Source organism: Triturus cristatus, chromosome 9 (assembly GCF_964204655.1).
Source record: "Triturus cristatus chromosome 9, aTriCri1.1, whole genome shotgun sequence".
Classification (NCBI taxonomy): Eukaryota; Metazoa; Chordata; class Amphibia; order Caudata; family Salamandridae; genus Triturus; species Triturus cristatus.
In genome coordinates this window covers 339562852-339588633 of record NC_140592.1, presented here as the reverse complement: position 1 = coordinate 339588633, position 25782 = coordinate 339562852, and the positions used below count along the sequence as shown (strand labels likewise).

At 46.1% G+C, this 25782-nt stretch overlaps 1 protein-coding gene across 1 annotated transcript in view; it reads right to left on the bottom strand.

The window, feature by feature from the left end:
* GNAI2 (G protein subunit alpha i2) overlaps positions 1-25782 on the bottom strand; it is a 462902-nt gene that overhangs the window by 78460 nt on the left and 358660 nt on the right. Inside the window, exon 5 of the mRNA XM_085625085.1 lies at positions 17774-17902. Coding sequence (XP_085481211.1) covers positions 17774-17902 — 129 coding nt within the window. The remainder of the gene's footprint in view (positions 1-17773; positions 17903-25782) is intronic.

Genomic DNA, 25782 nt, shown 5'->3' with positions numbered 1-25782 from the left:
TCTATTGAGACTGCACGAATCAATGCACACTCTGAGACTCCCATTCTTCCTAAGGGCTACCACCAATGGAGACAACCATAAAGAGGACACCACTGGTTCAATAACGCCAGACTCACATAACCTTTTAAGTTCATTCGACAGATCATCTCTCACGCTACAAGGTACATTACGTAGTTTGTGCTTAACAGGGATTGCCTGATCTTTTACCTAGATAAGATGTTTAAACCCCTTAATGCACCCTAAATTCTCACCAAACACACTATTTTCCACACTGTCAGACATTCACCCTGATTACACTCATCAACAACTGACACTTGTTCTTTGGTACATGGTCTAAGAGTCATCCCAAATAATCCCTAGTGATACCAGCCCAAAATGTTGAGTCCTTTGTTTGCCACATACACCTTCCCAGAAATACACCTCACTTTAAAAATCAAACTTATTACAAAAAACCCTTTTAACTCGATCCTCCTGCCCTCATAGGAAACAGGATTTCTGTCAAGTGCTTCCAAAAACTTGTCCACCCAAGAACTCTCAAACAACTCCTCGGTGATCATGGTCATAGGTGCATCCGAATCGACCAACAGTTGAACAGACTTCCTATCAACAATCCCCTCCACCACAGGATCAACACAATCATCAGCATCATCTTTAACCCCTTCGCTGCGGCGGGAATTCCGCTGCAGCGCTGGGGGGTGCGGGGGGGGGGGGGCAGCGCGGTGGCGCTGTGCTCATGACGGAGCCACTCCGTCATGAGCCACGGTTGAGCTGTGCTCATGACGGAGCGGTTCCGTCATGACTCCGCCCAGTTGCGTTGTCCCCCCGCACAGGCGGGGAAACAGCGCCGCGTGGGCGGAGCGGCCGCCAACGGTCGTGGCATGACGGAACCGCTCCGTCATGAGCACACGGCAACCGTGCCTCATGACGGAGCGGTTCCGTCATGAGCGGGGAAGGGGTTAACAACAACAATTAAATCCTTTATCGAACTCACCACCATGCCACCCATCGGTTCACCTTTATCTTCTTCATCATAAACTGAGTTAACATTGCCTCTTGACAATCACATCTTCGCAAAATGCTCGTTTACCACATTTTCGACAAGAAGCATTTTTAGCTGGACAAACATGAGAGTTAGGGTAATGTAAGGAAAAACCACATTTCATGCACACATTTTTTTGTTGTTTCACCTTCTTCTCAGGTCTGTAAGAAGTGTTCTTGTGAGCACGTAGCTCATTATTTTGCTTTTCTCCCTGCTCTTTGCGTTCTTTGACCGCCCCCACACAAGCTTTGTCAGGCTTCAACTCGTTAGAAGCTTTTTGTGACAATTCTATACTTTTAACAATTGTGATTGTCTCTTGTAAAGATGGGTTTTTCAAAGTCAACAACTTTTCTTGTACTTTTTTGTCCATACAATGAGCGACCACTTAATCTCTTATAAGTTGTGAAGTGGATTGTTCAAACTCAGACGCCAGAATGCGTAGCGCTGCGACATAGGACACAATACTCTCATCATTATCTTGTTCCCTAGTAAATAATTTGTGTCTAGCTACAACTAGACTACCCTCTACATCAAATTGCTTCTCTAACATTGCCACAGCTTGTTCAAACTCATTAAGGGGCCCTTCTCCCTCAGCAACCTCTAAAGGGGGTAAGTGTTCTAATACAGCTTGCTCCTCTAGTCCTAGATTGTGTTCTAAAATAAACTTCCTTCATTCTGCACTGAATCTTATGCCCCTATGGTTCCTAAGTACTTAGTAAAGGCTCTATATCAAATCTTCCACCTAACAGGAGGGTCCCCTGGAAGCTGTAAAAAGGAGGAGGTGCTTGAACACTGCATAATGAACAAGACAGTAAAATAAACAGCACACTGAACGATTGAAACAGAGGATTGAATGAACCTACTGAGAAACACACACTAAGCAATGTTGCACAACAATTGCATTGTAGAAAGTGAGAAAAGAAGATAAAATAAGTGATTAATGAATTTCTCCCTTTCAGTCACCAATAAGTAGAGCGAATCTTCTTTAAGGCACAGTTGTACATATAGGTTAGAATGCCAGCTTAATCTGTTGAGGTCCGCAGTACTCCGACGTGCTGGAGCGCTCAATTCGAAAATAAGGATCAGAACAGTATTTCCAATACAGCCACGCTCGACAATAATCACTAGAGTACAGCCCATGCTTTTACAGGAATCAGTTGCGCAAGCTTTCCGGCAAAAAAAACATCTACATCAGGCAGATGGCGCAACGAAGCAAATCCCATAAAGGCAACTGGTGCAACGATGAAAATACTTATCAAGCAGGTCAAAGGTCGAACAAGTCTTCTGCTAGACAGTCGCACACGTCACTGAAGATCGAAGAAGGCCGCGAACACTTGTTGCACCTCACGCAGCGCATCAGATGTTCAGCATTCTGGTACGTCATCACACTAGCGCTGGCAGCCAAAGGGAAAGGATCAGGCAGAGCCGGGGTTAACTGAACGGCACAACGAACTCCGTGAGACACACTGTGAGACAAAAATATAAGATCTCACCCGTGAATCGTGATTTTCCTGCCCCAAGTGCACAAACTCCTCAGATACTGCGGTCTATGGTCACAGGTTGGACACAAAGGAAATTTTCAGCGGTGTGCCTAGCCCAACATGCACGTAGAATAGTATTTCTTGCACGCGAAAACAGCAGAAGGCAGCTCCCAACCTGATGTACGACCAAATCCACCTCAATGACACCAGGAACAAATTCCCACTGGTTACAACACGAGGGTGAGCTTTTGAAGAGGTTTTTTCTGCAGAAACGTCGGTACCGCAAAAAGCCAAATCCAAACAGACTGGGATCACAGCCACTGGCACAGCACAAGTGGGTGGAGATCTAGAACGGTCAAACTTGTTGCCAAATTTGAAGTGATTACACACAGACAGGTAAGTGTAAGAGCACTTCGTTTATTGACTGTTCATCTCCACAGGGATAGTCATAACTGACCCTGGACTTCAAACAGCAACATTCTGTAACCATGGAGGTGACATCATAACAGGGAGAGAAAGGTTGTCACATTACTACAAAAACCTTCTATAAACCAGGTGGCATAGACTAGGGTGGAGCAGAAGTGGCTGTTGACCACCCTGATATACAATTTTGAAGGTGGAAAAAGAATGGATTCCAATCCCCAATAGAAAGTAAATGAAATAAAGGGTCCAGGTTCACGTTCGCACTAACACCTTAGAGTAAGGAGGAACTACGGATTTGGAAAGGAACAAATGATGGTACTTATTTGAAATCTTTGTGTCTGCTTAGGGACATCTTTTATGGTTTCCTTTGGGATGAGTATGTTACTTAACCTGCAGTGTGATCCAAAACCAGAACATCCACTGGCCAAGCAGAGCCCTCTCTCTCCACCTATTCTTTGTATTCCTGCAACACCTAACTTCGCCCCCAATCACTTTTCTACATCTGCTCCACCAAGAACACTACTAGTGCTCGCCATTTCCCCAAAACCCAATAAAGTCACTGTTGAGCCTACTGGAGCAACTAGATGAACCATGCAATAGATCATGCTTACCGTCTCTGCTACCACACCGGCCAAAGTTGTAACATGACCTGTAGTTAGAACCACAAGAATTACAACATGAGCAACTGGAGGTATTGAAAGGTAAAACATGTGTTCCTCCATTGGCTAATTGCATGATATCTCATGCCAAAGAACTGCATTTGTTTCAACTGGAGGTGATTCCCTGTGCCAGCTCCCTCATGCCTCTGCCTTGTTTTGCTCCAGCGGCTCCAGTCTGATGAGCCCTATTGTGTGGCCTTCTTGATCTTAATATGGTTTCTGTTTTGCCCATTGCTGTGCCTCTTGTTTTTACTGCTGCGCTTCTGTTCTGCCCATTATTGTCCTTGTTGGACTGTTGTTGTTCTGGTCTGCCATTATTGTGCCTTGTTGTGTTCTAACACCGCTCTGCTTGTTCCCGACCCACCGCCTGCTTGTCTTTTCCCGCTTGTTACCGCTATTTTTCCCTCCTGCTTCCGGCCTTTGCTAACCCCACCCAGCGCCCCTACCAACCCCTATTGGATGCCAAAGTGCAGCTACACCATCGGTGTGCCTAAGGCATGCTTGTCGGTGCACGTCCATCGTCCCAACTTCATCTTCTTCACCGGGACAGCATCAACAAGCACGGAGGTTAAATCGCCCTCATCCACATAGGAACCATTCACTGCTCCAACGCCGCAGATACCACCGCAGACAACGCCACCCCAATCATGGAACACCTCAACTTCCAACTCAAAACTGACAGCAAAACCACCATCAAAGGCACCCTCGCCCATAGACCTCCAGGACCTCAATTGGCTTCTGCTAGGCAATCCCCGAGTTCATTGCACCACAAGCCATCAACACTGAAAACAACATTATCTCGGGAGACCTTCATTTTCACCTTGATGACCCTAACAACGCCAACACAGCCAACCTCCTTGAAAGAATGAACAACATCAGCCTCACCCAACTTGCCACCAACACCACACACAATGCAGGACACAGTTGACACGATTTTCACATCGAGTGATAGATTAAAGTACAGCCATGTCACTGAGCTCACCTGGTCAGACCACTCTATCCTCCACTTACAATCATAGCCATCCCCAGCACCACCACCAAGCCACCCTGCACCTCACGCCTTAGCTGGAACAAAGTATCTGAAAGTCAATGAACCGATGCCCTCAACACCTCCCAACCTGACACCACAACTGACCTTGAACAGGCTGTAAAGAGCTTTACCGCCTGCGCTTACAGAGTCACCCCCAGCAATTTCAAGAGAACCACCAAACGTGCCAGTAGGTACAACTCAGAGCTGAGAACAAAAAAACGCAACTGCAAGCAACTATAAAGGAAATGCCACTCCAGCAGGGAACCCACAGACCGCAACGGCTTCAAGACGTCGCTCTATCACTACCACCAACTCCTGAAACAGACACAAAAAGAACACCCTATCCAACTGCAATGAAGCCAGCAACAACCACAGCGAAGCACTTTTCAGCAGTGTCAGGGAGTCCTCCAACCACTCAGCAACCGAAAACATCACCCCTTCCCAAGAACTCTGTGACACCCTGGTGGACTTCTTCTATGACGAGCTCTCCACCATCTACAAACACTTCGATTCCCAAGCCGCCGCCTCCGACATCCTCAGCCTCCTCGCCCCCACAGATGCAAACTCCGACCACCAGATCACCGCTTGTGACCAGCTCACCACACATAGCAGCACTGCCATGTTGCACGCCGTCCACTCAGGAGCATCCATGGACCACTGTCCTCACCACATGTTGAACCTTGGAAACAGGACCATAAGCAACAAACTCACTGCCATCTTCAACACATCCATTACCTCGGCCACCTTCTCAAAAGACTGGATACGTGCTGTAGTCAAACCCCTCTTCAAGAAACCATCCACCAACCCCAATGAGCTGAAGAGCTACTGGCCTATCTCCCTGCTGACAAAGTCCTCGAAAAGGTCAACCACCAACTCACGGAATACCTGGAGAGCCACAATCTTCTGGACCCGTCCCAATCCGGATTCCATAGGAACCACAGTACCGAAGCGGCCTTTATAACAGCCACCGACATCAGAACCCTCCGTGACTGGGGAGAAATAGCCGTCCTGATCCTCCTTGACCTCTCAGCAGCCTTCGGCACTGTGTCACACCACACCCCAATCAATAGACTTAATTAGACCGGAATCCAAGAGGATGACCTCAAATGCATCGCCTTCTTCTTCATTGAAAGAACCAAGAGAATCCGCCTACCACCTTTCACCTTTGAACCCAAGCTCATCATCTATGGCATCATTCAAGGCTAATCCCTATGCCCCACTCTGTTCAAAGCATACATTACCCCTCCCTCCCCCAGCCAATATTGGCAGAACCCATGGACTGAACATCATCTCCTACGACCGACACCCAGCTCTGCCACTTGCTATCAGAAGATTCATCCTTTACAAGGGTCAACTTCCGCCTGTGCATGAACAGCGTCACCAACTGAACGCACAACAACTGCCTCAAACACAACACAGACAAAACAGAAGTACTGATCTTCAGGAACACCTCCCAGTGAAATAACTCCTGATGGCCTGCTGAGCTAGGACCCTTACACACTCCTAGGACCATGCCCGGAACCTCAGCATCATCGTGGACAGCAAACTCACCATGAAAAACCAGTCTCCTCTGCCTGCTTTCTCACTCTTCGATTGCTCCTTAAGATCTTGAAATGGCTCCACGTCAGTACTAGACATACTGTCACACAAGCCCTCGTCACTAACCGCTTGGACTGAAGCATCACACTCTACGTGGGAATCACCACACACCTCCTGAAGAGACTGCAGACCAAACAGGACTCAGTGGCCAGACTCATCCTTTACATCCCCAATTGGACCCACATCACCCACACCTCAAGAAACTCCACTGCCTGCCCATCCACAAGAGATGAAAATTCAAGTTGTTGACCCACGCCTACAAAGCCCTGCACAATCAATGAGAGGCATACATCAACCACCGCCTGAGTTTCCACCAAACCTCCAGACACATGCGACCCGCCTCCCTCACCGCAAAGTCCTAGAGCGGTCTCCCCTCCACCACTGGACCTCAATCTCTCTTCTTGGAATTCAGAAAGGGATTCAAGACCTGGCTGTTCAATGGATTCCACCTAAGCAGCATGGCCCTCAGCACCTGGAAATCCTTGCGGGTGATTAGCAGCACTCTATAAATCCTGTTTGATTGATTGTTTCACTGTTTCACCTAGCTACAGACATGGCTACAAAGAGCTAAATATAGACTAGACTGCAATAATGAAGCCCTTTTCTGTCGGAAATCCAGTCCACAACAGGACTTAAACAACCACTATCCACAAGCCCACATTTAACATTAACCACCATCTAAGCATGTTAATGTGAGATACCTGGGAAAAAGCTGAAATTGCATCTATGACCTACTGGCAGATTTCAAGTTGACCTCCTCTTCAACACCGAGACTTGGCTTGGTGAAGATGCTTCATGTTCTATAAGATCTGCAATACACAATGCTGCTATCACAGATGCTATACTAGAATGAATAGCTCCTGTCACTATGAAAGACAAAAAACTGTGTATAGAAAGGGACTTCAAACCTAGTTTGACAACCCAATACTACACACACCATCTGCCTTCTCTCCAGCACTGAAGAAGTTGTCTTCCACCAATTGACCACCAGTCTCACCCACTCAACTGGCCAAATGTTTGACACTAAATTTTCCTCAACATGCTTAATATCGAAACTGCAAATGGACCTATTGCATGGAGCAATCATCACATTGTTCATTTTCTCCGATTAGCTCCTTGACAACCAAACAACCTGTAGATTTGAATACAAACATAACTGCCACAACCTGTAAGAGATTCAATGCAAATTTAGTTAAAGAATCCTTCTCCACCTGCATGGAAAAGTCGGTTAAGCAATTCCACAAATTATTATTAGAGCTTTTCTCAGCATGGCCCTTCTAGAAAACAGATGTCTGTGACTCCAAAGAAAAAGAGCTAGTTGGTTCAATTCAGATACACAAGTAGACAAAACATAAACCAGAGGAAAACATTGAACTCCGGCAACGACAAGGGTCTAAAAGGTAATACGTAATACACAGGATCATCATTAAGAAGCCAAGTGGTCCAACCAGGCACAAAACTACTCAGACGCTTCATGCCCAACCAAAGAATCGCTGATCGATTTATAATTCTACCAGCACTTCAATAAAGGTTAAACAATCAAAGGAACTGCATTAAATCTTAGCAATTTACTTTGTCAAGAAAGACACCGCTCTCAAAGCCTACTTCCCCTCAAAAGCAAGCAGTGTTCTCTTGTTACCACGCCAAATCAGGCTACTCTGTGACTCAACCAATACTCTGCTCATTCAACTTCTAAAACTAAAAGATGCTTGTGACCGAATTAAAGCTTCAAATACAGCTGGCTCTCCAGCAGATCCTTGCCTGCCACACATCTTCAAAACATTCTTTCTTGAATGCTCGGCTGTCAATATCAGAGAGGGTGCTCAGCGACTCTTCCTATCAACTGGTGAATTTCCAAGTGAACTTAAAACAGCATATTTTAAACCTTTTCTAAAGGAACAAGGAGTTAATGAGGCTAATCCAACTGATTACAGACCAGACCTTAGGGTCGCTTTCTTAAGTAAACTCATAGAAAAGGTAGCCGTCGGACAGACATCAACTTTCTTGAACAAAACAATCTACTGTCTGTCAGAATGGTTTCAGACCTTGAAGAGACACAGAATAACCACTAATATCCTTTTAGTATGACCTTCAAGACTGTCAACAACGATGTGGATGCTGTTCTACGGCTACTTGTCCTGTCAGCTGCCTTCAGCACAATTGACAACCTGCTAATAGGCCAAAGCCTTTATGACTGGAATACAGTGTACAGCCCTTTATTAAAGACTGAATTTTTTTTTCTCATTATCACCTTTTAATTCTTCACTCTCCATCAGTTTAGTAGGTGTCCCTGGGGCGTCTACTATCACACCATTACTCTAACATCTACTTATCCCTCTTCTTGAACAAGTGAACTCATTCAAACTCAACTGCTAGATTGACTCTGATACATTAAGATCATACGGACACTCAAAAATTCCTCACAATTCAAACTTTTAAGACTCTGAGAATGCCTACTGATTTTGAAACAGATATACTCACATGAGGGTCATGATAAGCCAATAACCCAATATACTTTTCAGAACAGGAAAAGGAGCAGCCATCTACCACTGACTTAAATAAAAACCACCGTGGAGTGATTGGAGACCCTTAAGTCTTGATTCAGTCCCAAGTCAACAAAGTGACAAGTGACCTAATTCTACAAGGTGAGAACTACACAATGTATCTACACCTACTTAGGGCTTTCACGTCTGAGAGATGCAACACTAGCCTTTATGATGCAAAGACTGCATTACGCAAATATTTTACATTGAATAAACCAGAAAATCAACGGCCAAACTGCAATGAACAAACAACTCTGCAACTACGCAAGTCCTCAACCTATATTCCAAAAAGGGAGCTCAAGAGGGAAAATAACCCAAGGGGCCCTCTACTCATTGTCAACATACAAAAACCTGATTACATATTACAACTATAATTCCACGTTGTGAGGGAGAGAAGCACCATTTAGTTCTAGGTGGGACAGGGTTTGCTATCTAGTCATATACCGCCCATATGTGCCTTTTTTTATATTAAACCAATCAAAGCAGGCCGGTAACCCCAAAAACTTTTACCTGTATATGGCTCTAAAAAAGTGAAGCGAGTCAAGGAAGGGCCTCACGTAAGTAACACTGGGGGAGCTGCTGGAAGGTACTCACCAGTTAGCTCACTGTGTCATCATTGGCACTTTCCTGACCCAAAAGGAAATGAAACCCAACTCCCAATTATGTGGAGCGGGTTGCAGGAAAGACGCGGATGCCGGGCCAGCGGCGTTTTGGGTTGTTGGCCTTCTGTGACTTTTATCAGTGGCTTGCTGGTAGGACTTTACCTGGCAACTACCTGGACCATTGCATCTTCGGGGTGGAACTGGGTCCCCGTGCCCTGATGAAATTGCCACAAAGTTATTGGCAATGAAACATGTCGGCAGTTCAGATTAAATAGTCTAAACAGGACATTGCTGTTTTAAAGGAGTACGGACACAATGAAAATTAAAGACAGGGTTTTTTTGTTTTTGTAACTCAATTTTCACCTTATAGGAGTAGCACAATTGGCCTCCTACAGTAACGGGGCTCTTCAGTTTTTGGTTTAATATCACTTTATTTTTGACACATTGCTTCTCTTCAGCTTCACATAATTGGGAGTTGGGTTTCGTGTCCTTTTGGATCAGGAAAGTGCCAATGATGACACAGTGAGCTAACTGGTGAGTACCTACCAGCAGCTCCCCCGTGTTGCTTACATGAGGCACTTCCTTGACTCACCTCACTTCTTCAGACCTATACACTGGTCACAGTTTTGTGGGTTACCGGACTACTTTGATTGGTTTTATTAAATAAAAAAATACAAAATAAAAAAGAGACACATATGGGGGTATATGATTAGATGGCAAACCCTGTCCCACCCAGAAAGAAATGGTGAGACACTCCCTCACAATTTGGACTTGTATATGTAATAGGTTACCAGGTTTTTGTATCTTGACAAGTCCATAACCTAAACAAACTTGAATATAGAACACCTGTCCTCAAAGCACTACAGTAATTTCCAGTGACCAAATGAATATCATTTAAAGCTCCTTTGTATTGCAAATCAGGGTAATCCACAGGCTGGGACCTAGATTTCTACAACTGAAACTCAAGACTTTACGAGCATAAGGGAAACCGGAGATCAAGAATGGCCTCAATGCTTATTGTTCCCACTTACCATACAGCTTGCATAGAAAGTAATTACTACTCCATAAAGACATGCAAAGTATTAAATTACCTGCCTAAACAAATCAGCTGCATCAACAAGCACTGGCATTTCAGAAGAAGGGCCGTGAAGTCCTGGCTTTTCCCTAAACCAAAACTCAGTCCCTCTAAGGTCACAATCTTATTGGTTTGTATATGTTGCTTGTGAATGGGTCAACACACTTTTTTGCTTTATGCCACATACATCAACGTGCTCATATGCCACTAGCTAAAGTCTGAAGCATGCCCTCTGGGCATCATGTATGACACCCATACTCAACTCTGGTCGGTAACACTGCTGCCAATACCTTTGTTCAATCCACAAACCTCAGAACCAGAGGTCTGCATAGACAAGCGCTAGGAAAGGGCCAAACAAAGGTAGAGACAATACAGGATAACATATCCAGACAACAGAGGAAGAAGGATCAAGATATGAGGCCTGATGAAGATTACAATGTCTAGCAAATAATATCGGTGAGGAACAAATCAACTGTTAACCGTCACTGCTTGAAACTCTGCAGAAGTAATCTCTATTGGCCTGAAAAAGAGGCCAAGGAGTCCCTGAATATTATCTGTAGACAATAGGGGTTTGAACCTTCTAAAATACTTTTCACATGGAGGGAGTGTCAACATCACCTGTAACTTTGTCTATAGGATCATGCACTGTGGTAGGCTCCTGGTACTAGGCATGGCCCCTTGGCTGCTGCTGTGCACTGCAGCAGTCTGCTGGTTCACCTCTCCACTGTACCTGGGGCTCCTCTGCACCGTCGCTGCCTGTGGGAACTGTGCACTAGAGCTCCTGCTGGGACGGTGCGCACTTCACCCAGGAGATTTTGTGTTCACCACAGTTGGTTGCCAGCACTGCGCTCGCGGCTGCCTACTCTCGTGCCCTGCGTCCAATGAATGCACATGTGCAGACAACTGTTTGCCAGTCGATGGGCCGGCATTGTACTCTCTATAAGAGCGGACACCACACTGCTCAGCGACGCGTAGTGCAACGCTCTAGGATTCATATCCGACAGTACTTGGTACCTAGCATTCACACTGTAGCCATTACCTGTGCCCGAGCACTGTGCCACCTGCCTGTAAGGTGGAAGGCGCAGCAAGCGCCGCTAGGGGGGATGATCGCCGGCCTCGGCCTGTAGGTGGTGAATGTCGTGGGTTGCAGTCTATGCATTTTCTACTTCTGTCGTTTTTTGGTGACCGGGGTCCTCCCCTCTCGATGTAGCATTGCAACCTATACAGATAAAGGCACAATTCGTGGCGCTAAGTTTTTTTTTTCTTCTCTCTCTACCTCTCTCTCTCTACCTCTCTCTCTCTACCTCTCTCTCTCTACCTCTCTCTCTCTACCTCTCTCTCTCTACCTCTACACTGGGAAGGGGGTCGGGCGAATTCAGCGCTCTTATACTCGATAATACACGCAGTGCATAAAACAGATTATGCTCACGCGGTAGCATCACAGCCCCATCCACCCAACACACAGACACACCCCCTGGGGATACAGCGAAGATTATTCGCTGCCTTCATGTACACGGCGTGGCTGTAACAGACCCTCTGCTCTTACTGTAGGGTAGGGGTGCTGACCATTCACTTCCATGAGGGTGGGGAGGAGGTGTATTCTCGGCACGATGTTTACGCTGTCGCATTAGCAGTCATCAGCGGATCAGCTGTCATGTGGCAGGAGTGCTCCTCTACCGTCACGGGTGGGGGCACACATCCTTTGCTTTCAGGGAAGGTGGGGGCATGCATCCTTTGCTCTAGGGGAGGGTGGGGGTGGCACTGCCCCCTCTTCCATCACCATCATAGACTCACCGTGGTGGTTGCAGGGCACGCTACCGGGCTCCGAGGCTGCCTCACAGAGAGGGTACTGTCCAATGGATAAGCCCTGCTCTCCGACAAATCCGTGTGCCGGGCACGGTAAGGGTTCCTCGCCCGACCCTCAGGATCTTCGTGGCACTGCGTAGTGTAGACAAATGGGATAACAGCATGACTGGACAGCAATAAAACATTAAAACAAGCATTTGCAATGAAATAGGTCTCGCATTTTAGAAACTTTGACCTATTGGTATTGTAAGTGATAATGCCTTTTATGATTGCAGGTTTTCTTAAACCCATAAAAAAAAGGCATTGTCATTTACAATGCCAGTAGCTCAAAATCTTGCAATCGCGAGACCTATTGCATTGCAAATGCTTGTTGTTTTTGTGGTCGGTTTTTGGAAAAAGCTTGGTATTTGGATTGTTTGGTTAATATGGAACCGAGACGCCACCTTTGGCATGAAGTGTGGGTCCGTCCTCATTACAATCCTGTCCTTGTGTATTTGTAAGTAGGCTCTTGGAGTGTGAGCACTTGCAATTCACTTACCCTTCGTAGTGACGTGATCGCCACTAGGAAGGCCGCCTTAAGCGTGAGCATGTGCGGTGTAGCCTTGTGAATAGGTTCAAAGGGTGCCTTCATCAATTGAGTTAGCACTACGTTGAGGTTCCATGCTGGTGCTGGCATCCTCTTTGGGCGGCCGATCCTCTTGGCCCCTTCCAAGAATCTCTTTACCACTTGAGAGGTGAAGAAACTTTTCCCAGTTTCTCCTCTTGTGTAGGCCACCACTGCAGCCAAGTGCACCCTCAGGGATGTGTAGCTTAATCTGCTTTGTAGCAGGTGCGTTAAGTACTTTAGCACTGTTGATTCCTTTGTGACCTTCCGTTGTAGTTTCTCCTTGATGCACCCGAGTACTGCCATAGTACTTGCTGGTAGTTTTAGGTGCGCAAATTCTAGGTCTTCAGGAGCCATGCTGCTAGGCTGAGACCCTATGGTTCTGGGAGAAGCACCCTTTCGTTCTGCATTGTTAACAGGTCCCTTCTTCTTGGGAACCTGTGTGCTGGTTCTTGTGCCATTTCCACTATCTGCGAGAACCAGGACTGTCTGGCCCACTGAGGTGCTATCAGTATCAGTGTCCGTGTCATGTTGCTGATTCTGCATTCGCTGAGTACCCTGTGTATCAGTGGTATCGGGGGAAAAGCGTATGCAAAGCTCTTTGACCAACTTATCCATAGCGCATTCCCTTGGGACCGATGGTCCGGTTGTCTGGAAGTGAAGTGTTGGCATTTTGCATTCTGGTGTGTTGCAAATAGGTCTATTTGTGGAGTACCCCATTTCTGGAAAAGCTTCTCTATTTCCTTCTGGTTGAGCTCCCATTTGTGGGATGCAGACGTCTGTCTGCTGAGCCGGTCTGCTTCCACATTTTCCTTTCCTGGGAGATGTATTGCTAGTAGGTCTATTTTCAGTGGGATGGCCCATCTCCAAATTTCCTGTGCTAGCCCAGATGATGGTACCGATTGTGTTCCTCCTAGTTTGTTGATGTAGAACATGGTGGTTGTGTTGTCTGTTTGGACCAACACCCTGTTCTCGTACCGCTCTTTGTGAAAGGCTTTTAAGGCTAGGAATACAGTCTTTAGTTCCAGGTAGTTGATGTGTCTGACCGCATTTTGCTGCGACCATAGACCCCTCACCTTGAGCTTGTTCATGTGTGCTCCCTACCCCAGCTGGGAGGCGTCCGTTGTGATGGTCACTGTTGGGAGTTGTTTGTGTGAATGGCTTCCCCTGTGATAGGTTTTCTTTTTTCCACAACGCTATTTCCTGATGCACTGTGTGCCTGACAACCACAAGATCTTCCCAACTCCCTGTGACCATTGCTGCTGGATCCATTCCTGGAATGGTCTCATGTGTAGTCGAATATTTAGGACTAGGTGGATGCATGACGCCATCATTCCCATCAGTTTGCTCGCCGTCCGAACTTGCCCCTAGCGGTAATGACGTGTTTCCTTCAGTATCGCCATTGTTCTCTTCCTGCTGGGGAACACTTTGGCCTGAATGGTGTCGATGTCTGCCCCTAAGAATGTCTTGATCTGTTCTGGTTCTATTGACGATTTCTCCCAATGGATCGAGAAACCCAGTCTTGTCAGTGTTAGTATGACCTGCTGGATGTGTAGTCTGCATTGGCCGTACGAACTTGCCTTTACGAGTCAGTCGTCGAGATAGGGGTATACGTGTCTCCCTTGCCTTCGTAGGTGTGCTGCGACAGCTGCTAGGCATTTTGTAAACACCCTTGGTGCGGATTTGAGGCTGAATGCCAGTACTGTGAACTGGTAGTGGCTTTGATCACAAACCTCAGCAGGCGCTTGTGTTTGTGGTTGATGGGGATGTGTAAGTATTCTACCTTTAAATCTATAGTAGTCATGAAGTCCCCTTGTTGTATTACCTCTTGCAGGGAAGTCATCTTGAACCTTTGTGTTCTTACGAATTTGTTCAGGAACCTTAGATCTAGGATAGGTCTTAGTGTCTCGTCCACTTTGGAACCAGGAAGTAAGTTGAGTAAACCCCTTTGTTCCCTTGGTACCACCTCTATTGCCTCCTTGCTGAGCAGTTCTTGTGATTCTAACTGCAAGAGCGAGAGTTCCTTTGCAGAGTGTGCCCTGTTTCTTGGTTTTCTGTTCGGAGGCTATTTTTCTAACTCTATACAGTATCCGTATTGTATGATGTTTAGTATCCATTTGTCCGATGTGACCTTTCTCCATTCCTGGATGAAGTCTCTTATTCTTTCCCCTACCGGTGTTGAGTGTTCGAGGTGCTGTTTGTCTTTGAACGTTTGGCTGCAGTTTCCCTTTATGTCCTGCCGCCCACCCCGAGGTGTTGCTAGGGTGGGGGCATTTTCTTTGATGAAGTCACTTGGTTGAGGGCTGTTGTCCGTCTCTCCGTGTTTGTCCTCGTCTGTTTCCGCGCCCTCAAAAGGACTGTCCCCAGGGCTGGTACTGCCAGTTCTGCTGCTGCTGGCCTTGGTTGTTCCCTTGGTAGCCTTGCTGGAACGGTTGGTGTGATGTGGAGGGCGCGTTGCCTCCCCTACCGCCCGGTCTTCTCGTGGGTGTGCCCCTTATCATTCCCCTGAACTGCAACGCCCCCATGGACCTTGCTGTTTCGTTGTCCTTCTTAAGCTGTGTCAACTTGTCGTCGACTGGCGTGCCAAACAGTTGCTCTCCATTAAAAGGTGTGTTTAGGATGATGCTTTGCACCTCTGGCTTGAATCCCGAAATTCTGAGCCATGCGTGTCTTCTCTCAGTCACTCCGATCATCATCATTAGCCTGCTCGATGTTTCTGCCGCTTCCAATGCCGATTTTAGGCATGTATCGCCATGCTTTTCCCCTCTTCTACCAGGTGAGTTGCTCTTTGCTGGTACTGTTCCAGTAGATGTTTTAGGAGCTGTCCTACTTCATCCCAGTGTTGGTAGGCGTGCCTGCAGATCAGGGCGTTGGAGTTAGCGTTGCGCCATTGGATTGCCGCATTTCTCTCCACTTTCCTCCCTGTGAGATCCATCCTCCTACTCTCCTTGTCTGGAGGTGGTCCAGCATTAGTGGGTACAGTGGCCCTCTTCCTAGCCATTGCTGCGATAATGGAGTCGGCTGGCACTGAACCTCGGATGTATGCAGGGTCCTGTGAAGAATGTTTGAATTTCTTCTCAGTCCTAGGGGTCACAGCTTTGCATGTTGCAGGCTCCTTAAAGGCCTCTCTTCCTTGATCCAGCACACTAGTGAGCATGGGCAGGAATAGGCTCTTAGTTTGTTGTGGCAGTAGAGTTTCCAGGAGGAAACATGATTTCGGCTTTTCGTCCTCCATTTTCACCCCATAAGTCTGTGCAGCCTTCTGCACGACCATGTCGTAGACCCCTATGTCGTCTGGCGGCGAGGGCCTCGAAGGGTACGTGTCTACCCCTTCTTCCGGCGATTCTGTGTCGAGATCTTGCCAATCCATGTCTTGTGCATCCGAGGGTGTCGACTACCGGTAGGATTGAAGGTCTTCGTCGCCTTCTCCCTCGAAATAGTAGTCTTCGTCCCCAATTTCCTCGACTGGTTCGGGGGTTTTCGGCGGTTCCGCGTCTTTGTCGTCTTTCGACTTCGACCGCGGATTTCGGCAGGATGGTGTACTGGCTCATCTTCTCATCAAAGTCCTTTTTCCGTTGAAGGATGCTCACCATTTCGGCCTCGAGCCGCCTCTTCTTCCTCTCCATCTCTGCGGCATGTTCGGTGTCGAGGGCTGGAGCGCTTCTCTTTGTGGTCGTCGACGAAGTCTGCCCTTCTTTTCTCAACAATGAGATGTCCTTTTTGAGGGGAACCTTTGACGAACTTTGTTTCTCGATGGCTTTCACCGATTGGGAGTTCTTTTTGAAGGATCCGCTCGGTTGACTGTCCCTAGTAGCTGTTGCTTTTGTCGTGTGTTTCGACGGCAGAGCTCCCTTCGAGGACTTCGCTTCACTTCACTTCTGTGAGTGTCGCTCTGGGCTTTTGCTTCACCCTTTCAAGTGTCGCCTGAGTGTTTAGGGGTGGACGACTCCCTTACCTTCTTCGACGTCTTCTTATGGACCTCAACAACCGTGCAGTCCTCTGGTCCTTCGGCGATGTAGTCCTCCTCTCCACTGGAGAGACTCAAGTCTCGGAGCGATGAAGGTGGCCCCTGGCCCTGCATGTTGTGGTTTGCCCTTCTCTGCCTCTCCCTTACTCTGAGGGTCTTCGGTGTAAACGCCGAGCAGACGTTGCAGTCTTCGCTGCTGTGATCGTGCGGCAGGCAGAGGTTGCAGACTGGATGCTGATCCTTCTGGGCGTACTTGTGGTGGCAATTGGTGCAAAACTTTAACGGTGTTTTGTCCATCCCCGCGCTCAGGGTGCCCTCTGCGAGCACATCCTCCGTCGAGGTTTTGGTCGCAAAAACTTCTCCCTAATCGCTCCGGGTACCAGACCTGTGGTCTGGTGTAGTTGAAAACTTGCTTCTTCGACGATTTTCTTCGATTTTCCTTGACTCCTCTTCCAAAAGTCTGCAACTCTTCGGTAACGATCCAGACCCAACGGCAGAAAAAAGAATCTGAAGATGGCGACCATAAGTGGGAGCTTCCGCAAGAAGCCCGCTAACGTCACGAAGGACACCTAATGGTGGGACGTCACCGTCCACCTGGCCCACGAAAAAAAAAAAGAAAATACTACGATTCCAGACCCAAGCACAAGATGGCAGAATAAGATGGTGGAATAATGCACAGCATAGTGAATCCAGAAAGATTAACGCTGCAAAATTAGCCATACGCCAATAAAGCCTAAGCATTGTCTATGCTACGGTCAAGATTCACAAGATTCCCAACCGGGACCACGTTGAGTTGAGGTGTGTTTTTCTTCCATGCACCCAATAAACACACAAATGTATGAGCTGCATTAAACCACAACTGCATAGCACTCAGCGGTATTTCTTGATGCAGGAACTGCCTGCAGAAGAAGTAGCCATCCAGGTCTCCACCAATGTGTCACCTACTTGAAGTGCAGGTCTTTGAAGGTAAAGTGAGTCTCAACGATGCCGGTGGTCTTCACCCTTGTCCGCAGAACATCCTGCTGTGTAGGAATGTAATCCGCTCGGGCTATCCTCTCCAAATCGTTCAGGTAACTGCAAAAAGAAAACAAAAAAGAACAACAGTTAATGCAGGTCACATGAGGGAGGGAAGCCACAAGAAGCAAGTAGAGGATGAGCTGCAAAATAAACACAGTCGCCACGAGTGTCCGCCATTTAGTTGGTAATGAGAATCTTTACAATGAGGCACGCAACCCTTTTGTGCTTTTAGAATCTCGTTTCCCAAAAACAAAAGCTTCAAGACTCCGTCCTCTGTACCTGCCTTGGTGGTCGACTGTACACAAATTTGGATGCCATTAAGCATAAACAAAGTAAAAGCAACACACAAAATGCACTGTATTCCATTTGTCGTTTGGGCAAGCTTTCCAGTCAAAGCTTCTTTACAACACCCACACAATCGAGCACAGCAACATTACACCAGACAGCAACTACAATGAGAGTGAAATCATACACAATCAGAAAGCAGCTGTCATTTCATAGGGAAATGGATGTTCAGTATTCCATGACAGGAGACATCTCTCAGTCCTGGATTTTTAGACAACCACAGTTAGCATTCTGGGACTTGTAGTTTGAAATGTTGTATTATTAGTACAGGTACGTAAATTCCAGCATGCAAAAGTGTTTAGGGTGTATAGGACATCCCATGAGTAACTGTAAACCACAGAACAATTGTGCACAACGTTACAGTGCATTCCAAACACCGGAGGTTTGGCAATTGTGCCAGAGAAACCACTCACATGAAAATTACAGAGGTGTCAGTATACAAGAAATAGAATAATCACACAAGAGGGTTATTGTATAGCAGGAGGAGGAAGTAAATATTATATATCAGTCACATATGAGGAATAAAAAAAAGTAGAAACAGTAAAACTGGAGATCTAAAGGAGCCAGAAAGAAGGCAGTTGAAGCCGTCCATACCATGGCAACCTCACATGAAACATCACGGATACCACACTTTGGGTAATCGTAAAAAACAAAAGTTACATTCCGGGCAAAATAGCCGGGTGATTACAGACAGAGGTCCAAGAAATTCTTCAACCAAGAGTACTGAACAAGCAATCACTGAGAAATGATGCATTGGGCCCAACAGAATAGGAACACACAAATTGCCAAAGAGCCAGCCTTAATACGTGCAGACAATCTATGATGGCGCCATAGTAAGGCTATAGATCTTTGTAGCTGGAGACCAGACTCGAGTAGCATTGCATGGTTTGTGGAGGCCACTCTCCAGAAAGGTTCAAATAAAATATCTGGAAGGGGAATAGGAGAAAACAGCGGTTTGCAAACAGGGTGGGATTACCAATGCCAACTCTCATAATACAGTAATAGAACTCTTTCTAAGCTATATGTACCTTAGCCTCGTATGTTGTTCTTTAATGAATCCAAGAACTATAAATCCTTTGTGTTCCTTACTACCTGCTTCCCAACAGGATGATACTTGGTGGCGTCCGACCTCAGTGGATTGAAGGACTGGCCACTTTAAACTCCACCTAACCTGGTGCCTTGAGACTAAGAGTCAAAGACTTACAACAAAGGATGGGTGTGAGGTCTTTTCTATGAGAGAGCCAGGGAAAGGCAAAGGATGCCAAGGTGGCTATTTTCATTGTCTGTGCTATGAAGTTCACATAAGTCTTGAAGATAACGCTTAAGAATAGAACGGAAATAGTGTGGGCCAACAAGCAAGGATGGGAGATATGAGTAGTGGTGATATTCTCTGGTATCGTACTGCTCCTACTGGACAATCTTGGGGCGTCGGTTAGTCTACGTTATGCACCTACCTTCTTAAACTGTGTTCCACTCAGTTCAGCTCCGATTGACCCAAGCAAGCTAGTCTTCCCATTGTGGTCTATTTATTGCCCTATTACATGGTGCTCATCTCCATGTTCGACAGTCTTAAATACCTGATAACCAGGCAGGGGCGTAGCTTCAGGGGGGTGTTTAGGGGCTAGACACCACACAAATAAATGCAATCTTGGGCTGAGAGTTAGGTTTGGGGTCCAGAGTCGGGTTTCCTATGCCTGTGTTGGGTTTCATCTCCATCCTTATTTAACTAGAAGGTTTTAACTTGTTCATTTTTTTTTTAAGTTAGGAATGTAGACAAGGCCCACCTAATAAAAATCTGAATTTAACCTGTTCCTTGTGGGAACCGTGTACCCAAAGCCTTGGTCATCTCATCCCTTCACCATACTGTTTAGTTGGAAAATGTAGGAATCACACATCCCGAATCTTACTAAGTTACACCCCTATGAACTGGTTTGGGTACTGAACATCTGGAAAGCACGCCATACAATGAGAAATTCAATTCAGACTTGTCCCTCTAAATGTCTCCTCAGACTGTCCTTACTTGTTGCATCACCTTATAACTCAAATTAGATGAAGACACACCCATGAAACTATGGGCGGATTATTCAAACCCCTCTTACGAGACGAAAAGTCTTTCTGAGTCGTATAAGAGCATTGCACCCCTTTAGAAATCACAAATAGGATGGGGCATGAAAGCGGCCTCTTATTGGCGAATTTGAAAGGAATATATAAAAGTAAGCCCGGGCGGGTAACTACGCTCCGCCAGTCGAGTTGTGATTACTCCGCATTCCGTTGCGAACGTGGAGTTCAGGCAAAACTATGACTTTGTGGCGGAGCGTAGTTAGCCGGCTCCTCCACTCTCCCAAAGTAATTAAAAATAATTAAAAAGGCACTTAGCTGTCCGTGGTTGCCTCCTCCTCGACATGACCGTACAACGTTGGGGTTATATGTGAAGGACGACGGCGAAGAGGAGGCAGGAGAGCGGCCATGTCGAGGAGGAGGCAGCCACGGGGCAAGTAAGTGCCTTTTTATTTACTTTGGGAGGGCGTGAAGCAGACCGAAGTTCCAAGGAGTTGCTTTCCAGCTCCATGGAAAATAGCGAAAAGGCACTCTGCCTGCTCCGCCCAGGGTTATATAAAAGATGTTCGACTTCCATCACAAATGATTGATTAGTTACTAACTGTAAGTTGGGGTGGTTACTGATTTTCCAAGGTAAAACAGGTACTCTTGGGTCTCAGGATCTGTGTCGGTAATCTCAGGGTTGCACGTACAGGACCCAAATGTTTAACTTTAAAAAAATTAATTAATGACCCTTTAATGGACAAAAGCTGCTCTACAAAAAAGACTTACCATTTGAAAAAGTAAACATGGACAGAGGTCTGCTGGGCCTGATAGCATCCATCCCTTCATTATAGGCCAATCAACCTGGGGTCGCAAACTGCAGCCCGTCTTATAAGCATTCATTCGGCAGGTCGCTTTTTTCAATGGGAAATTTATAGCGTAATCTATTAGTACACAGGTCACATCGCAAACTGCTCTCCCATTTGCAAAACAGACGGGGTGCAAATTGAATATCCCTTGGTTGGGAAACCGGAATAATACATCTGACTCCATGTCCATAGAAGCTAGCTACCAAAGTGGGGGTGTCGCTCTCGGGGCAACAACGTGTAAATAATGGGTGTCCTGGACCATTCTGAAGACCACAGCATCTTTTATCCCAAATACTCCTTCTTGAACAAAATGACTCAATGTAGCCAGTACGGACCTTTATTCCTTCAGAAGATACAGAATAAGCCAATAGACACAGAACTGGCCAGTCGTAAACGACAAAGTGCAAAACCAGCCATTAAAAACCACCACAAGGCAGGTTGGGTAAAGAGCATCTCTAAACACAGGCCATCGGTGCAAATATCCTACTTTTACTATACGTCTTACCACCCCACTCACAACACCACAAACCAACAATGCAAGGTGCGCACAAGCTGCGACATGCCACAAGGTGCCCGACTCCACTTACTGGCTAAGTGGGCTTTCACCGACAATCTCCTATTAAGCTAATTAAAACGGTGCTAATCAGGGCACTCAGAGGCTGCGGATCCGCTAATGAAGCCACAGATCGCTACCAGCACCTTCCCCCCGGAGTCACTTGCCTTTGGGGACGCAGGAGACGAGTTCGAGCTTGCTTGAGCAGCTCAGCTGGGCTGTTATTGTGCATTAATTGACCAAGCCTTAAGTAGCCAACGGAGAGAACTCGGAGCGGCGCGTGATGCCCATGGGGGAGGCAACCTCTTCCCAAGCAAGTAATGAATATTGATTTACGCCGATTACAGCGTAAACGGTTCCATTACACAGGTGCCTCTTCCGAGGCAGGGTTTTACGCGGGAGGACTGCCTGCCTGGGAGACACAGATCTTTACACCCGAGGAGGGTTGTACTGTTTAATATGCGATGGTGTTCACACAGAGCATGCTTCTGACAAAAATGCTGTAACAAGTACAACAAAAAATAGGAACACGTCCCCGACAGTGAGAATTCACGCCAGAGGAGTCATGCTCAACTTCGTCTTAATTATACTCCGTGACTAGGGACATTGAGTAAAGACAAAACAACAAATGCGGGTAAATTCAAAGTCAGCTACGTCATCGGAGCGGTTCTGCACAACAGGACCATTAATGGTGACACTAGAATTAAGCACCCATGCAGGACTACATTTATATGCACTTTTGAAGGGCTTATGCTGTAGGAAAAAATAAATAAACTTAAGCAAAATAGTATGCAATTAAATTAATTATGCAGCACATTCTGTAACAATATAACCGCTCATGACATTTAAACGCACATAAAATGGAGCCCAATACAAATGTATCTCGTAAAATAAAAATGTGAACACATTCAGCAGATTTTATTCAAACCGTATGAAAGTATGGGACCTTTCGAAAACCACCGCTACACGTTAGAGCAAAATATTTTCAGTAAAACACATGCAATGGTCTTAAAAGCGGAAGACCTATTTAAATGCACACATTCCTTGTAACAGCACATTTACTTAGTGGTAGGTAGCCTTTATTAAACAAACACCTGTCTGTAACTTTTATCAATGTTGATGCAAATGTATTGGCCCCGAACAAAAACAAGCATTGGCATAGCCAATAGGTCTCGCCTTTGGGACCTTATAAGTGTTTAGCCATGCAACAGTTGCATAACTAAATACTTATAAGATCTCAAAAGCGAGACCTATTGGCTATGCAAAGCGGCCGTGAGGCCGCGAAAGTGATCGCGATCAAACATCAAAGCGGCCGCTCAGCCGCGAAAGTGAAAGTAATCGCGGTCAAGCACGGTGCGCGCGTCCGCGCACATGCACTGTAGCTCTAGGCTGGCAGCACTTTTTGGAGCCCTCACAAAAAGTCTCGCCAGAACAGCGCATGCGCTGGGTCAGGCGAGACCTAAACCCACAACATCCAGAGATGCTACTTTATTTCAGGCTCTGATCTCAGGCCATGGCCTTTGGTATCATTTCTTTTAGCAGACCTGGAACACACTTGGAAATGTGTACATCAGGCGAGGTAGAGTTTGAGGATAGTGATGAGGAAGGCACACCTCGGAGTAATGAGGATTACTGAGAATTAATCATGTCATTACCACCTCAACAGCACTCATCACATCCTTAGCTATGAGGGTGTACAAAGCAGTCACGCTACAGAGTGTCTGCAGTGTCTGGGCCACACAATGGGTGCAGGCACCAGACAGAAGACAAGATCATGATTTAAATAAACACCTTTAAGCTGAGTGGCAAAATTACACTATCACCAAACAAAGTCAGGAAGTACCCGTATTATCCCCATACAAGGCCTGGGTAAGGCTTGTCACAGATGAGACAGAAATATGGTACCACAGTTTTGCCATCTGAATACACCCAGCAACAATGCTATTTTTGGTGCCTATGTTGCAGAGTTGTGCCCTCTTGAGGCCATTTGTTGTGGTGCACAAAGGCAGATGCACGCCACAGCCTTAATTTAGCACAGGCCATACATATTTGGGTTTAAATGCTTTGTTCTACCTTTCTAATTTCAGCAAGTCAAGGTACTTTTTCCAGCAAACTTGCTGGCAAATGTAAACTACGTGTCTGAGACTCCATACCCTCAGGACACACTAATTATTCAATCCTAAAGGACCTATATTTATTATGCATTTTAGATAGTGCTGCTCTACCAGAATAGGCCTTACTGCACAGTAAAATGGCACAGAATGATTTCTTTTTGTACTATAATCATCAGCGCATATAAAATAGAGGTGATATTACTTGAATTATAATTAGTAAAAGTGATTTAAAAACAGTATGTTGTGTGTTGGAGAGGGAGTCACCAGTGTAAAAGACTGTTGCAACCAGGTGCTAATTAAGTATCCTAATTTCAAGGCATACATTTTCCCCATGTGCCTTCTTGGTCACAAAAACACAATAAAAAAATACCCACAGTTGAAGAGTCTGCATTCATTAGCAAGAACAACAACAACTGACTTCTACTGGACTATAAGCGCCATGCAACTAATCGGTCTAGCAATCTTCACAAAGTATCATGCCCTCCATCCGCAAAATGCTTCAACACCTCGTCAGGGGTAGTAAGTGACTCACAATACAATACATTCCATGGCTGCTCTTCCCCTGGACACAAAATCAGTCAGTCCTCTTTCTATGGAAATGTTGCTATATTAGTCTTCAATAAGAAGTCATTCTTCCATTTCCACCAAAAGCACAATCAGAAGGAATGATTTGCTACACCTGGCTCGTTCAGCAAGTAAGCACTCTGGCAAATTGCTGTTAATGCTCCTTTCATTTCCTAAAAACCAGACCCTGTGCACACGCTAGCCATTCCACATACCTTGAATGGTAACTTATGCACCCTCACATGTGTTAAGATTAGAACAACGGACATCTGACACTACACACCATCTTGACTCTCAGATGTGCTGGACCGTGCACATACAGAGCAGCGAGCGTGTGACTTAAGTTTTTTATTTTTTTTTATTTGCAAAGACTTCCTAACATCAGACAAGAAAACAGGATAATAATAAAGAAAACAAATGTGCATAGCTATGAGCGAATGAAAAAAAGTACAGCTCTAATATCCTCTACTCTTTACCAGCTTACTTCACGCATACTACTTGGATTCTACAGGACCTATTCCATTTCTAATCCTCTTAGCAGTAACACTTTGAAATTGCAGCTGTAATTCCTACAAACCCCCTGTAGATAGAAAGTGGTAGATTAACCTACACAGCTTCCTCTTCATCAATCTGCTGGTAACATCAGCTGCTGTATGCTGCTCGCCGCTTCACGGGTGGAGTGCCCCTTTTCTTCTGTTTCGTCATCTTTTCTTGCTTGCCTCCTTTTCTTCTAACTTGTCCTTAGATAGAATTTCTGCATTTTTCTGCACATCAAGACTCCTTTAACCAGTGTTTAATATGAGCTGGTGGATGGCAGTGGGGGCCACCGGCACAGATTTTTTGGGGATCAGCACTTATTTTTTCCACATCAGACTTTTACTGAGAGCCATGGAGGGAAAAACGCACAAACCGGAACACAGACGAAGAGAGAAACGGAAAAAGCGTAACAAAGGGAGAAAGGAGAAGGCTGCAAGTGGGCAGGGAGTTCCTGGTAGTGGATTAAAGAGGCATGAGGTGGGTTTAAGACCACACAGCCTTGGTATTCAGCGCGCCGAAATGTAATTGCACTAGCCAAGGGCTTCTGAGAAGAGATTTGGGCACCAACACCCTTTCTTTTACAAATTAAACAGTGTTAAAGACCTAGTGATCAACAAAGTTAAAGGTGAAAGTTTATTCAAGTAGGTCAAAAGTCGTAAGTCAAGCTAGAGCACCAACCAGGAACATGCTGTTCTCAGCTTAGGCCCAACCCTCGCAACAAAACTGGTGGAGCACTGACCACTTACCGTCTACACTGCATCACTCATACTGTGGAACACAGACTGAGACCCAAGAATACACCCAAGGCAGGACACAGTAGCAGGCTTAGTCCAAGCTAAAGACAGAAGACATCAGGCCTATCCTGAGCAGCTGGGGATGTGGCCATGAGGAGCCTGGTCCACACCACCCCTTCAA